The 16,028-nt window shown below is 41.5% G+C and overlaps 1 protein-coding gene across 1 annotated transcript in view; it reads right to left on the bottom strand.

Moving 5' to 3' along the window:
• The window catches only part of ADGRD1 (adhesion G protein-coupled receptor D1), a 266,747-nt gene that overhangs the window by 62,032 nt on the left and 188,687 nt on the right, over positions 1–16,028 (bottom strand). Inside the window, exon 18 of the mRNA XM_032805984.2 lies at positions 11,859–12,012. Coding sequence (XP_032661875.1) covers positions 11,859–12,012 — 154 coding nt within the window. The remainder of the gene's footprint in view (positions 1–11,858; positions 12,013–16,028) is intronic.

Raw genomic sequence — 16,028 nt, 5'->3', positions numbered from 1 at the left:
GACATGGCAATACCGATTTCAGCGCTACTCCCCTCGTCGGGGAGGAGTACAGAAATCGGTTTTAAGAGCCCTTTATATCAATATAAAGGGCTTCGTTGTGTGGACGGGTGCAGGGTTAATTTGGTTTAACGCTGCTAAATTCAGTATAAACCCGTAGTGTAGACCAGGTCTAATACAATTTAAAATGGAAAAACTACTTATAAAACTTCAAGCCACTTTTTTGGACTTTCTTCTATGTAGAGGAAAAAAGCAACAGGTAGAAATGAGGCTGTCCTGTAGAAAATGTAAGGCAGATTTCTGCTCTTTCATTCTAAACGGCTAAATATGACCTTTACAGAGAAAGAAGCAGCATCAGGCAAAAGTGAAAGAGGAAGTTACTCACCTTGTGTAGTAACGATGGTTCTTCAAGATGTGTCACCTTATGGGTGCTCTACTATAGGTGTATGTGCACCCCTGTGGTGTGCCTCTAATCTGAGATTTTTGGTAGCAGTGTCCATTGAGCCCCTGCATGTGCCCTCCCTTCAGGCTATCTAGCACTGCGCGGGCGAACCCCCCTCACTTCATTTTCCACCACAGAGCCCTATAGAGAACTCCAAAGTAGGGTGGGAGGAGGTTGGGTTGCGGAGCACCCATAGGAGGACACATCTTGAAGAACCATCGTTATTGCAAGGTGAGTAACTTCCTCTTCGAGTAGTGTCCCTATGGGTGCTCCAGTGTAGATGACTCCCAGGAAGTACCCACCACTGGAAGCTGGGACTTCTGAGTGGAGTCTGTTACTGCACAGAATACTGTGGAGTCCAAGATGGCATCAGGAGGCAAATCTTCTGTGATCGCATAATGTTCTGCGAAAGTATGGGCAGAGGCCCAAGTTGTTGCTCTACAGATTACTGAGACAGGGGTATCTTTAAGGAATGTGACTGAGGTAGAAACTGACGTTGTGGAGTGTGTATGGACTCTGGACAGAAGCAGGTAGTGCCATTGATAACAGTGATTAATGCAACCAGAAACCCATTTGGATAGTCTCTGAGCCGATATCACAGAGCTTTTGGATCTTTCTGTGGATGAAATGAAGAGTTTAGGGGATTTCATAAAGTCCTCGTTCCTGTCCAAGTAGAATGCTAGTGTCCTTCTAATGTCTAGCATATGCAGAATTGTCTCCCTGTTGTCACAATGTGGTCAGGGTTAAAAAACAGGGAGATGGATCTGTTGATTCATATGGAAAGTGCAGAGAAAATAGGGAGAAACTTGGGATATGGCCTTAGAGTTACTTTGTTTGTTTCAGGTAAGGGAGCCAGACTTGTCATGGCCAGGAGGGGCAATCAGAATAACTCTCATATTGTCTTATTGAATTTTCAACAGGGCCTTGGATAGAAGTGGAAACTGGGAAAAGGCGTAAAAGAGGGCCCTATCCCATGGGAGGATGAGGGCATCTCCCAGTGAATGTTTCCCTAGGCCAGCTCTGGAGCAGTAATGAGGACATTTCTTGTTCCAGTAAGTAACAAAGAGATCCATAGTCAGGGTTCCCCAAAGGATGAATAATCTTGAAGGACATCTGAGTTCAGTACCCACTCATGGTTCTGACAAAAATTCCGACTGAGACTGTCAGCTGTCACATTCTGTATCTCTGGTAGATAGCAAACTCAGATGAGAACATTGTGATGGATACACCAGTTCCAAAGTTTGAGTGCTTCCGTGCAGAGGGAGAGAGATCTGGCACCCCTTGGTGATTTATGTAAACCATCCAGGTCATATTAAGTCCATCATGACTTTTGTGTGGGTGTTCTTGATGAAAGGCAGAAAGTGTGCACAGGCATTCCTGACAGTCCTTAGCTCCAAAAGACTAATATGGAAGGTCACTTCTGTGGAAGGCCATTTGCCCTGAACCTTGTGATTGTGTAGATGAGCTCCCCAGCCTATTAGGGAGGCATCCGTCCCAGGGTGGTGAGTCTGTGTAGTGGGAGGAATGAGCTCACTTGTACTGCATCAAGGTTGGTGCTGATAAACTCTGATCGCTGTACCAGGGTTAGTGCGCCGCTGCAGTAAAGAGAACCTTGGAGAATACCCTGGGTGGAGCAGTCTGTACTGATAATGGTCCTGCCCCAAAGGTAAACCACAGGAAATCTCCTGTACGATGGTTATATTGAGATATGTAAGTAGACTTCTTGTAGGTTGAGGGCTGGAAATCAATCTCCTTGCTCTAGAGCTGGAATAATGGCTGCTAGAGTGACCATCTTGAACGTCTGTGCCTTCCTGTATTTGTTTAATGCCCCTGCATCTAGAATGGGCCTCCAACCTCCCTTTGCCTTGGGGATCAGGAAATAATGAGAGTAAAACCCTTTGCTCGTGAGTTGCACCAGACTGGTTCAATGGCCCCCAGGCATAACAAATGATATATTTCCTGATGAGGTAGGTTCACATGAGAAGGGTTCCTGGAAGGGGGACGGAGAAAGGACATTAACTGAATGGTGTAACTCTTCAAAATTATCTTCAGGACCCATCTGTCAGAGGTGATATTCTCCCAACTGCTGTGAAATACGGCAAGGTGACTTCTGAACGTGGGTGGCAGCTGATGGTGCAAGTTATAATTGTTCAGGCCCTCAACCAACCTGTAAAAAGTGCTTAGCAGAGGTGGTTTGAGAGGTCTTCGACTGGGGTGTGGGCTGCTTCTGCTTTTGAGCCATGGTCCTCTTACACTGTGGCTCGTAACAGTGCTGAGATGGTAACCTGTGCTGTGGCTGAGAGGTATATCTTCTCTTCTGTTCCTCAGTGTAGATTCCCAGGGAGCGTAATGTGGTCCAGGAATCCTCCAGGATGTGGAGAAAAGAATCTGTCTTCTCCACAAAGAGTTTGGGCCCTTCGAAGTAGAAGTGTTTTGCAGCTCTTTGGGCAATCCTTAAAGGTGTAGCCAAGAAGCCTGCCTCAGCACCACTGTCATGGAGACCAGGCGGGCAGCTGTGACAGCTACATCCAGTGCTGTCTCTAACATCAGTCTGGCTATTAACTGGCCCTCCCTAAGAATAGTCTGAAACTGTTCCTTTTGTGTCTCCAGTAAACGTTCCAGAAATGCACTGAGTTTCCCATAATTAATGAAATTGTATTTGACGGTTACAATTTGGTAACTCGTGATGCTAAACGGTAATATTGCCGAGAATACACCATCTTGCCAAGCCCGATCATATGGGGTCAATTTGGCATTATGTTGCTTGCTTCATGCATTAACCACATCCCCTATGATGGATTTGTGTTGCTGATGCTGAAACAAAGTCTGCGTCTTTGGGAGGGATATAGTATTTTATTATTATTATTTTTATTTTTGGCTCTGTTGCTGGTTGACGCAATGGAGGCTGGTGTTTGCTAGATGACTTTGGTAGGATCTAGAATCACCTCATTAATTGTGAGGGGGATTCACTTGTGCAGTGCTAGATAGTCACAAGGGAGGGAGAGCACATGCACAGGCTCAATGGACACTGCTACCAAAAATCTCCGATTAGAGGAACAGGGGTGCACATAGGGACACTACTCAAAGAAGCAGCATATTTATTTCAAGCTCCTGGAAAGACCAAGTTATTGCCTGGCTGGGGAAAGTATATTCTCTAATTTGTTTAGCAGGAGTAGAGTTAATTTCATCTTATTTTTTTTTTCCCATGGGGTTATCCCAGCCCTAGAGAAGGCTCTGGGTCTAACTCAACCAAGTGACAGCAAATAATCAACCTTCAAATGGATGGAAACTAAATGCCCAATTCTAAATAGTAATTGAAGGGAAAGGAAATTGCCTGCAATGCTGGGAACAGGTTAAGTACAACATATCACTGCAGTAACTTCCCACACAACAACCAATATCATCAATGTCTGACAAATGGGTGGGAGGGGGAAGGTGTTTTGAAAGTTTTGATATATTGATCTCTATATGTTATCCTGAATCACCAAGGCAATAGAGCATTTTTCTAACCAGTCTCTAGCTATTTTTAAAGGTAGTATCTTCTTAGAATCCATCATCTTTTGAATTACTGACAACTGTAGGTATCAAAGTAATTCTAGCACTCTTTGGACTGATGATAATACACACAAACTTCAGATGATTGAGAACATTTGGTAACTTGTCTCTTTGCTGAATTCATTTGACTGAAAAAAGCAACAAAGAGTCTTATGGCACCTTATAGACTAACAGACGTATTGGAGCATAAGCTTTCGTGGGTGAATACCCACTTCGTCAGACGCATGTGGTGGAAATTTCCAGAAGCAGGTATAAATATGCAGGCGAGAATCAGTCTAGAGGTTAGGAGGTTAGTTCAGTCAGGGAGGATGAGGCCCTCTTCTAGCAGTTGAGGTGTGAAAACCAAGGGAGGAGAAACTGGTTTTGTAGTTGGCAAGCCATTCACAGTCTTTGTTTAATCCTGAGCTGATGGTGTCAAATTTGCAAATGAACTGAAGCTCAGCAGTTTCTCTTTGAAGTCTGGTCCTGAAGTCTTTTGCTGCAGGATGGCCACCTTAAGATCTGCTATTGTGTGACCAGGGAGGTTGAAGTGTTCTCCCTCAGGTTTTTGTATATTGCCATTCCTAATATCTGACTGTGTCCATTTATCCTTTTACGGAAGGATTGTCCAGTTTGGCCGATGTACATAGCAGATGGGCATTGCTGGCACATGATGGCATATACTACACTGTGGACATGTAGGTGAATGAATCAGTGATGTGGTTGATCTGGTTGGGTTCTGTGATGATGTCGCTGGTGTATATATGTGGGCAGAGTTGGCATCGAGGTTTGTTGCTCTGAATGATGAAGACAGGGGCAACCTGCTTTGACTGGTCTGAGATGAGGCATCCTCTTCAATAGCTTTAATTCACTTTGGGTCAGTATCATGCTCCAGTTGGTGAAAAATTGGCCAGAGCTATCAAGCATCAGGAAATTCACTTACATAAATGTCTCAGGGCAACAGGCTAGTTTCCATTGCAGTGGTCAAAAGAGGTTCACTGACTCATTTGCTATGCTTTAACAGTTGAACACAGATTTGTATGAAGAGACAAACCTTTATGGCTTCTATAGTAAATGCTCATGGAGATGAGTATTTTGTCTGAATCCTGTTGCAATATTTAGAAAAGTTTTCTGGTATTAAGTTATCCTGCTCACTAAGAAGCATAGGACTGCTCCCAAATGGAAGTCTAGGAAGCAGATATCACCCAGCAAAAGAAAGGGCAACTGCTGTGGGGGGAGGGGGAGAAATAACAGTGTGATTCTTTTGACTAACAGAGATCCATTTGGGACTCTGCTTTTATGTCTCCAGTACAAGCATGACCAGAGTTCAGTTCTTGATTTATCAAACACTTACTTCAGAGCCCAGTGTCCTTTCCCAGAGCTGAGAGGGTTTGATTAAGATGTGTAAACCCCTCATCAATTATATATTTCCTCCCACTGTACCTCCATCATGTCCATGAACTAACAGCTCAAACTGAAGCTCTATGCGCATTAATACATGAGCATACAGAACCATTACCACATTGCAAATGAAGGCAGTATTGACTGGCTTGATGTGTAATTAAACATTTCCAGCCACATACAAAGTCAAGATGCCAATAATATGGGTTAGCAACTGATAGACCCAGGTGTCATTTGCATCACTTCTGTCCCTTTGATGGCCCTATATGTTTAGTATGGAAGTGAGAGACTAGAATGTGAATACTATATATATACACACACACACCACACAGACACAAAGTTGGTCCAATAAAAGCTATTACCTCCTGCAGCATGCCCACCTTAATTCAAGTAGCAGTTACTTCAATAGGATTCCCTTTCTTCTTTGGCATTAAACCTCCCTATCTGTTCCTACAGTCTACTGTAGTTTCTGTAGTTCTGACACACTAATAAAATTTAAAACTCTGTGTGTGTGTGCGCACACGCGCGCTGAGGTCCATTAACTAGCAGCCTTCATTATCAACTCAGTGGATAGCAGAGCCAGATTACAGGCAGTGAATGGTAGTAGCACAGACTACGAAAGTGCCCACTGGTATTCATCAAGTGATAAATAACCTGGGATACACCTGACTAGTTAAATTATTTCAGGGCTGTTTTGACACATTTTCAACAATGACATGATGTCAAATGTGATTAAGAAAACCCAACTGCCAATTCAAATTCAGGTTTCTCTAAAGCAATACAAAACAATTTCCTAGCAATCTGATTTGTAATGACATTTACATTCCTTGGGAAGATTTCACTTGTCTCAGAACACTCTAGGATTGGCAGTCAAAATCTACCCATTTTCGAAACTGAGCTACCTGTAAAAAAAATGTTCAATGCAAATTTTCATGAGAGAATTTATCATTGTTGGATGCGCTCTTATCTGCTGTCTGCCCGAGTCTTAGCTACACTTCTGTGGGATTTGTGGACAGTCAGTGCATGCCAACATGTCTGACGTACACTCTACCTGTCAAGAACACCACCACTAGGAAAAAGGCACAAAGGCCCTGTTCTAATATAGAACTTTCCACTATTTGTTCCCTAGTGAAATTTATGTTGGATGTCTAGTTATACTGCAAGCTCCTAGGCCCAGGGCCATGGGCCTAATCCTACAAACCTCTACTCAAAATACCACTCAAGGCATTTATTTAGAAGTCATTGTGTATGCACTGCAATAGGTTAGGCCACATTGCTATTACTAAATAAACGCTAATTATTGCACTCATATTGCAGTATTTCAGGTCACACTGCAATAGCCTGGGGCACAATGCAATATTTAAAGCCAGTGGTACACTCATGTGAGTTATTGCTGCTTGACAATAAGTGTTTGCAGACTTGGACACCGTGGTTCTCCTTGTGTTGGGTACACTATTGGGCAGACCACTGCCACTTTACAAATAATAAATGCTAATATTAAGCATAGGGGAGCAGGAAAAAAAAAGGCTAAACATATTCTTATGCATACAAATCACAGACAAATGTATCTTCTAGCAGTAGTTATTGATGAATTGTTTGTTAATTAATGTATCAAAGCTTATGCGGTAAGCCAATTCCCCGATGAATGAGATTCATATCCTTATTCTTCATAGTAATAGACGTTTTTAAAAGCCTCTTCAAACAAGAACCATGTGACACTTGCCTGTTTCACTTCTGAACAGTTTGTAAGAACATTTTCTTACATTTTGATCCATTTGGATTTGCATTTCTGACATTAGGGGTTCAAAAATCTCATCTCAAATCAAATCTCAATCCAAAACTTCCTTTCTGCACAGAAAGGATATGAACCTGCAAATCTCATGTGATTTCAAACCCAAACCACAAATTAGCTCAGGCTTTCTTGTGGTTAGGCCTAAATTCACACAAATGAACTATGAACCCCAGTAAACCTGGTATAAGTTTGTAGTATAACCTGAACTGGGGGAGAACAACAAGGAGTACTTGTGGCTCCTTAGAGACTAATACATTTATTTGGGCATAAGCTTTCGTGGGCTAAAACCCATTTCATCAGATGCATGGAGTGGAAAATACAGTAGGAAGACACACACACACACACACACGCTTCCTCAGCTCTCCTCGCATAACGTCCCTGCACTACATTGATGACATCTTCATCTGGACTCATGGGAAAGAGGTCCTTGAGGAATTCCACCAGGATTTCAACAATTTCCATCCCACCACCAACCTCAGCCTGATCGCCATATTTGTGGTCGGGAAGGAATTTTCCTCCAGGGCAGATTGGCAGGGGCCCTGGAGGTTTTTCGCCTTCCTCTGCAGCGTGGGGCATGGGTCACTGGCTGGTGGATTCTCTGCAGCTTGAGGTCTTCAAACCACAATTTTGAGGACTTCAATAACTCAGTCATGGGTTAGGGGTTGTTATAAAAGTGGATGGGTGGGTTACTGTGGCCTGCTTTGTGCAGCGAGGTCACGACTAGTGATGCGAATTGGTCCCTTTTCTGACCTACGAGCTATTAAGAGATCCATTCCTGCGACACTACAGTGCAATAAGCAGATTGGTCACATAAACACCACCACGGAAACCTACTACGCATATTACTTACCTAACATTGCCTCCAGCTTTCATCCAGACCACATTCACACAATTCCCATTGTCTACAGCCAAGCTCTTAAGATACAACCGCATTTTGTTCCAATCCCTAGAAGGACGAACACCTACAGGAATCTCTATTCAGCATTCTTAGAACTACAGTTACCCACCTGCTGAAGTCAAGAAACAGTTGACAGAGTCAGAAGGTGTACCCAGAATCACTACTAGCAGGAAAGGCCCACAAAAGAAAGTAACAGTAATGCCACTAGGTCACCTTTCAACCCCACTAAAACCTGTCCAGCGCATCATCAAGGATCTATGACCTATCCTGAAGACGATCCTCGCTCTCACAAGTATCTTGGGGAGACAGAGCCAGTCTTGCTACAGACAGCCCCCAATCCTGAAGCAAATACTCACCAGTAAATACACACACCAACAAAAACACTATACGCCAGACCTATCCCTGCCAACAAACGCAGTGCCAGCTCGTCCACATATCTACTTCAAAGGAAGCACACATCATAGACCTAAACCAATCAGGGGCTCGTTCACTGCAGACATCTACCATGTGATATATGCCATCATGTGCCAGCATATGCTCCTCTGCCATGTACATTGGCCAAACCGGACAGTCCTACGCAAGAATAAATGGACACAAATCAGATGTCAAGAAATATAACATTCAAAAACCAGGCAGAGAATACTTCAGCCTCCCTGGACACTCAACAACAGACTAAAAAGTGGCAATTCTTCAACAAAAAACCCTTCAAAAATAGATTCCAATGAGAAACTGCAGAACTGGAATTAATTTGCAAACTGGACACCATCAAATTAGGCCTGAATAAAGACTCAGAGTGGATGGGTCACTACAAAAATGAAAAACTAATTTCCTCATGCTAATTTCCCCCTCGTTACTCACACCTTCTTGTCAACTGTTTGAAATGGGCCACTCTGATTACCACTAGAAAAGTGATTTTTTCTCCTGTTGATAATAGCCCACTTTAATTGAATTGTCTCATTAGAACTGACCCTCTACTTGCTAAGGCAACTCCCATCTTTTCATGTACTGTGTATATGTATCTTCCTACTGTATTTTCTACTGCATGCATCCAGTGAAGTGGGTTCGAGCCCACAAAAGCTTATGCCCAAATAAATGCGTTAGTCTCCAAGATGCCACAAGTACTCCTCATTGTTTTTGCTGATACAGACTAACACGGCTACCATTCTGAAATGGGGGAATTTTTCTTGGTGGTTCTTTGGTTTCTCTGAAAATATTTCACAGGACTTTGCTGACAGCACTGTAGGACAGCTTTAAAACTTTTTTGGAAAACAACAGCTGTAAGATGCATGAGTGGCATTGTAGGCATGTAAATTGGTCACTCTTTAAGGAACACAACTAATTTAAACCAATCAGATTGAAGGATGCATTCCATAAGTCTGCACATGACATTAATTCATAGAATTCTGGCATGGAGAGATGGTGATTTGCACAGTAGTCATTAGTCAATACAGTCCTGTTCATTCATATTCATCTCACTATCTCCAGAGGAGGTAGGAGGAAAGTACAGTGGGGGACATCTTCCCAGCCTTAAGTTAAATTAAATTTAACAAGTTTTAACACATCTGCTGTGAGGAGTGCAGACTTTCCCCTCAAATCAGTTACAATATGGGCAGTCCACTAACAGCCAGATCAAGTAGCAAAGTGAGTTTAATTTCAATATGGAAAAGGCTTGTATGGTTATAATTTATAAAGTGGAAAAGGTAACAGCAATAAACAGTCTTTAGACAAGCAGGTCAAACATGAATGAAAATGGGAAATTCAGGGTCAATGGCTTAATACACTGTTGCATTCAACCAGACCCCTGTCTCTCTCAGAGCTCTTATCCCAAGGGTTCATATTTCACCTGCAAGAGTCAGACTCAAAAAGAACCTTCTCTGAATTTGTTTTCCTGATTGTTCAATTCATTTTAGATCAGTTAGGAAAAGGGAAAAGAATAAGATTTCTCCCTTTCTGTCTCTTTTCTTGTTTATTTCTCCTAGAAGAAGTCAGCTTAGATCCAGTGTCCAACGTGCAGCGAAGCTCTGTTTTTAACCAATGTGCCAGTTGGGGTGACTGATTCCATGTTTCTTTATTATTACATGAGTCAATACAACCATGGGTAGAGGGGGGAAGAGACAATGTAGCACCACTGAGAATACTTGTGAAATGAAGCGATTTTCAAAAAATTGACTAGAAGTCAAGCTTTGACAGCTTTGCTTGGAATTTTTAATTGCCTTCTATTTTCACCCAACTATAAAAACTGGCCAGTGAGGAACATTCATTGGCCATTGGCAGTGGAACCAAGTGGTGGTGGGAGTCATGGCTCATGCAGCCAATTAAAGTACATTTGGAGAATGATAAGAAGAGAGTTAACTGCCCAAACAACCAATAAGAGTGTTTGTTTTCTCCAAGGACTTCCCTTATCCAACAGAGTCACTGATTATCTGGCATGTTCAATAAACACCAGCTGTTCTCCCTGGGATTTTCTCCAAGGCAATTGACAAAGCTATAAATGGATTTGATATATCTAACCTTTCTCATAGAGGCAAAACGGGGGGAGGGAGAGGAAGTCTTAACTAATTAATCTAGAGTTTCTCCTCCAATATGGTGGAGACCATGTTACCCAAGACTGTGTATCCAGAGGCACTTTGAAGAAAATTCCTTTTAAAAAACCTTCTTCTAATGAAAAGAAAGTGAGGATCAGAATAAAAAGGTCATGCTGAAAAAATGTAAAGTAGGAGCAGCTGAAATATGTAAATGAATGGCATTGCTACTGCCAAGGCCTGCAGCGTGGAACAGGTATTAAATATTCCAATTATGACTGCAGTAGGTTTGTATTATTGTTATAATTAGTTTTGAGTCAGCTTCCAAATGAATCAGTGGAGAAAAGATAATGCCTGTTTTAAAATATTTTTGAAATTATCCATAATGATATAGGTATTCTGTTCTTTGTTATCTTTTCTCACACCTCCTTTTGTCCCAGTATATCACTTTCTTTTCTTCTTCTAATTGTGGAGCTCTGCCAAGCATCATTCACACGTCTCCAAAACAATGAGAGCAAGATATCTTTTGTCTTGTGTAAAGAGTTTTGAATAAGATAGGCGTAGTGGGCTGTTTTTATTCACTTTGCCATGCATGCAGCTCATATTTTGGATCCTGCATTTGAAAAGTAGTGAATTGCCCTGTTCAGTATTCCTGAATCCTACAATCACATTTTTATTCTTAAATCTGAGTTCTTATGTAACACCTTTTACATAAGGTTGTCAAAGTATATTACAATCAACAGCTAATGAAATCTCCTGAACTGTTATATCCATTTCACAGGTAGGGAAATAGGGGAGTACAGGTTGATGTTCCCAATGTCACAAAATGAGTAAGTGGCAGACCCAGAAATATAACACATGGATATTGCAAGAGCCCCACTTAGTCTGTTATTGGCCTTATGACTAAGGATCAGATCCAGCTCACAGAGAAGTCAAAGGAGTTGATTCCATTTGCTTCTATGGGATTTGGATTAGGATCTATGTACTTCCAAGTATGGTCACAAAAGTGATGCATCTTCCTACCTAACAGACCTGCTATTTGCAAAACAGACTGTGATCACTGTTACAACTGCTTCCTTCTTTTGTCTATTTAGAGACACTTTTAATATGAGAGATGGCACATCAGATAAAAATCACATTGTACCATGTTATTTAATGCTTTCCCAAAGTTTAGCTTTTTCTACACTATATAAATTTGGTGGCCAGGATCCATACATGAGCTCTTATTGCAAGTTAAAAGAGATGAGGAAGAGATTGTTATTAAACACTTACCCCATCCAATCCCATAGTAGTATAAATGTTTGCTCTCTTCTGACCCAAACACTTTGATCACCATGCTGTAGAGATGAAATCCTTCCACCAGCATCCAAGCAAAAGCACTCAGGAAGAAGAAGTGAAGGAGAATGGCCAAGATTTTGCAAGGCACCTACCATATGAAGCAAAACAAAATAATTTGTCAAAATTCTTATTGAATTTGTCCCATAATCAGTTTGGGTTTTTTATGTTTTCACAGTATGCAAGAAACCACACTAGAATAAAAGGTTAGTAAAGAAAAATAATAAAACACAAGAGAGACAGCTTCAAAGTGACATGTCTAAGGAGCCCAGGCTGTAATTAGAAAAACTAGCTGACAAACCCATTTGTATCAGATGGGCTGAAGAGAACCAAATCAGATGCCTCTTTCTTACCCCCTGCCTGCCCCATACCAGCCACGCTCACTGAGGTCAATGAGAGTCAGAGGCACTCAAGAGTGCAGCATCAACCCCCTGGTGAGGTAGTTCTAGAGACAACTGAATATGAGATAAATAGGAGATTTGGAAGCAAGAGGGTGACATGACTTGTGGTAGGAGGAGAAGCTGAATTTTTCCAAGGGTTTAGTGAAAGTCAGTGCATGTGGCTTTCAGGAGAAACCTCAATAAAGTGACACATTTAACTCAGGCCCAGGTTTTTAAAAGCTATTTAGGTGTTTTGCTGTACTCAGTATTGCAACACTTAACTGGTTTAGGAACCTAAGTTTTATTTTCAAAAGTGACTTACGCACTTAAGAGCCCAAATCCCACTAACTGTGCTAAATCAGTTAGGCATTGCAGTGCTAAGCACAGCAAAGCCTAAATACCTTTAAAACTCTGGGTCTTAGTTTCTAACTTTATATTGCCAGTGGGTCCCTCCTTAGTCTGCTGCTCCTCATATTTAAAATAGGACATTTGGACTCAAACGTATTGCATTTCCAATTGTGTCTTTCCCATTAGCAACTCAGCAAGTCTCACAAAGCTACATTACAACTTAAAAAGTGTCCAAATTGGCTTATAATGAGTCACAGTTAGGTCATGAGTTATAATTGCCTTATGGTAGCCATCTAGCTTGTATTACACACTTGTCTGTCCAATAGCATCAATTTCCCACTGTAAGTTACAGTGCGCAGCGTACAAAGCCATATTTGCCAGAGATGGGTCTAGGGGTTAGAGCAGAGGACTGGGAGTCATGTGTACTGAGTTCTTTCAGACATCTCAAACACTCCTTGATTGTGTTTGTAGCACAGTAAGCCAGAGAAATTCTGGGAAAAGGAAAACTGATGACCTTAGAGAAGGATCCAGAGGAGGCGGCATTTTTGTGAATAATATATTAAGAGCCCAAGTGAACACAGTAATAGTCTCACTGGCCACCATGGCATCCAAAAAGTAGGGTAGTCCAATTTAGGTAAGGAGAAATAGTAATTTCTGTTTTATCTATAAAATGCTTTGAAGATAAACAAATGAATTCTTGATAAAGAGAGAAATGCCCGCTAGGACTTTGTAGCTGGACTAGAAACGTTCTTCTTAGGTCATATTCAGCTCAATTGTACAGTGTTCATGAGCTTCATACAGAATACAGGAAATACAAGCATGGGCTTTAATTGTCAACTTCCCCAAGGGACTGACACCGTAACTGTTATCACTGATATATTCCTCAAAGAGAGACATTTTCTGCCAAATCCCATAACTGCCTGTCTTATAAAAACAGCAAAAGCTAAACCTATGCTCTTCCCCGCTCCTCATGTATGCACACAGCTCTTCCACTGCTAGTTGCTTTGCAAAGCTGTCCCACCATACCTAGTTTCTCTCATTACATAGCCATCTGATAGAAGTGGTTGTGGATGATTTACTGCAAGACACACTTGTTTAGTCCCCTTTAGGTTAAGGTATAATTTAGGCCTCCTTGGAATGAATCCCAGATACATCTCAATATTGCATCTTTTCCAGCATACTGATGATGTCCGGATTGCTTTGCTTTGACAATATTACTCAAAAAGCTTTTTAGACACCAACTGCATTTCACAGGGGCCTTTGCTAGTTTACAACCCATTTAAGCGAGAAGACAAAAGAGCAGTTATTTTCTTTCCCAGAGTCCTTCCTTCACCTGGGCAAAGCCCACAGTAATGCTTCAATTCCCTGGATGCCTATGTGTGGGAATAATGTTGCCAATGGGAACCAGTCTGCTGCCTCCACTACTTTCAAATGTAAATCAGCAGCTCCCTTTGTTGTATAACCTTAGCTGCCATGTCCTGGCACTTCACGCTTTTTTGGGGTGTTTAGAGACTTGATAATGTAATGAGAGTTGAACTCTCCCAGTCCTAGCTGAGCTGCATTCTAGAGGTTCTAAACTGGAGCAGGGACATAGTTCCTGTTTTTCTGATATACCAGTAACAAATCCATAAAAACTCCACTGACTGCAACAAAATAACTCTGAATTTAACTGATGTGAGACCAGTGGCTGACCCACTATTCCTTCACAACACCCAAATCAGTGTACAACACTAATACATAAGGAATTTTGAAATGTTTTGGTTACATTGGACCACAACTGGATTTCTTCATTAGTGAAACCTAAAAAAAAGTATCCTGGTTAAATTCATCATAAATATCAGAGGCCAAACAATAACATGGAGTCCATTTAAATATTATCTGATTTACATAAGGAAGCTGCCCCCCCCCCCCAATAAATAAATGCAACAGAAAACCAACCTGCAATAGAGGCTAGATCTGTAAAATGTGAGCTATCCATTTGCTGCCCAGCCAACCAGATATATCAGAAACAGAAAGTGGATGAGCAAAGCAAAAGAAATTCAGATTGATGCAATCCATGGACACAGTATGAATACAGGTTCGTTTGGGCAAATTGTCTGAATCCAGCATATCATGGTGCCCCTAGCTGGACTGGCAGTTTTGTTACAGTACCAAAAAAAAGAAAAGAGAAGAAAGAAAATATGAAAATGTGCTATTTATCTACTGCTGCACTCATCATTTGATCTTCAGTTTAGGTAGATACCTGTAGGACTGCAGCCTAAGTAAAGGCAGCTGTTTTCTCATCTTGTGGAGTCACTTTATCCTTTCTTTCCTGTGTCTATGGTTCAATACTGCTCAGAGGATCACAGAGTGAAAAACAGCTCAATATGCCAACTGCAGAACTTCAGATAATTGTTGATGCACACTGGGTTTTGCCAATAAAACATAAGGCTATTTACTGCCTCTAGGTCACTATAGACGTCATTTTATTTTGTGTAAATACTTGTGCTGTCCACCTCCCCCCCCCCACACAAATATGCAGGTCTCTGGATGCCGCTGGCTTTTTTTTTTTTTTTTGGTAGCATGTGAAAACAATTTTTTTTACTTTTTTAAGAAAATCCACTCTGGCTGCCACTGTTCGGATGGCAAAGATGCTTGATGTTCCTGTCAGTAGGAGAAAATACGGTATGTGCAGAAGCTACTCTAAGAAAATGGCCCAGGTGACTTCAGGATTAATTCTGTACTGAGAGCTGTAGAACATATAATGCCAGCTTATCCCTATTGTTTAAGTCTTAGAGATTAAATTTTTTATAAGGAGCTAAATACATTTAAGGGAAAGAGTTCCTCTGTTTTATGGTTATAATGGAATTGCCTACACTTGTGCTCACTCTACAAAATGAATGTAGTAGAAATGACAAATGAACAGGTAATGTAACTGAGATCTGCTCGATTGGCACAAACACTGGGCTACATGCAGCTCTCTTTGGTATCCAGGCTGAAGCACCCAGATTCCATGGTGGTTTAGAGAGATCCTGAGTAAAATCCAAGGGCAGTGGTAATTTCAGGTATTGCTGCATCATCTGGGGCTTGGACTAGATAGGGGCTTGGACTAGATGACCTCCTGAGGTCCCTTCCAACCCTGATATTCTATGATCTGTTGAAATAATGCCCTTCCTTGGCCTTTGCTGTACTTAGTTTGGCTACATCAACCTAATTGTTACTACACTTTATTTGAAAATATAAGAACATAAGAATGGGTCAAACCAATGGTCCATCTATCCCTGTATCCTGTCTTCTGACAGTGGCCAGTTCCAGATGTTTCAGAAGGAATGAACAGAACAGGGCAATTTTGAGTAATTCCCCTGATATCCTGTCCAAGCTTCTGGGATTTTAAGGGTGA

The sequence above is a fragment of the Chelonoidis abingdonii genome, chromosome 22, assembly GCF_003597395.2.
Source record: "Chelonoidis abingdonii isolate Lonesome George chromosome 22, CheloAbing_2.0, whole genome shotgun sequence".
NCBI classification, from domain to species: Eukaryota; Metazoa; Chordata; order Testudines; family Testudinidae; genus Chelonoidis; species Chelonoidis abingdonii.
This window is presented reverse-complemented; position numbering and strand designations above follow the sequence as displayed.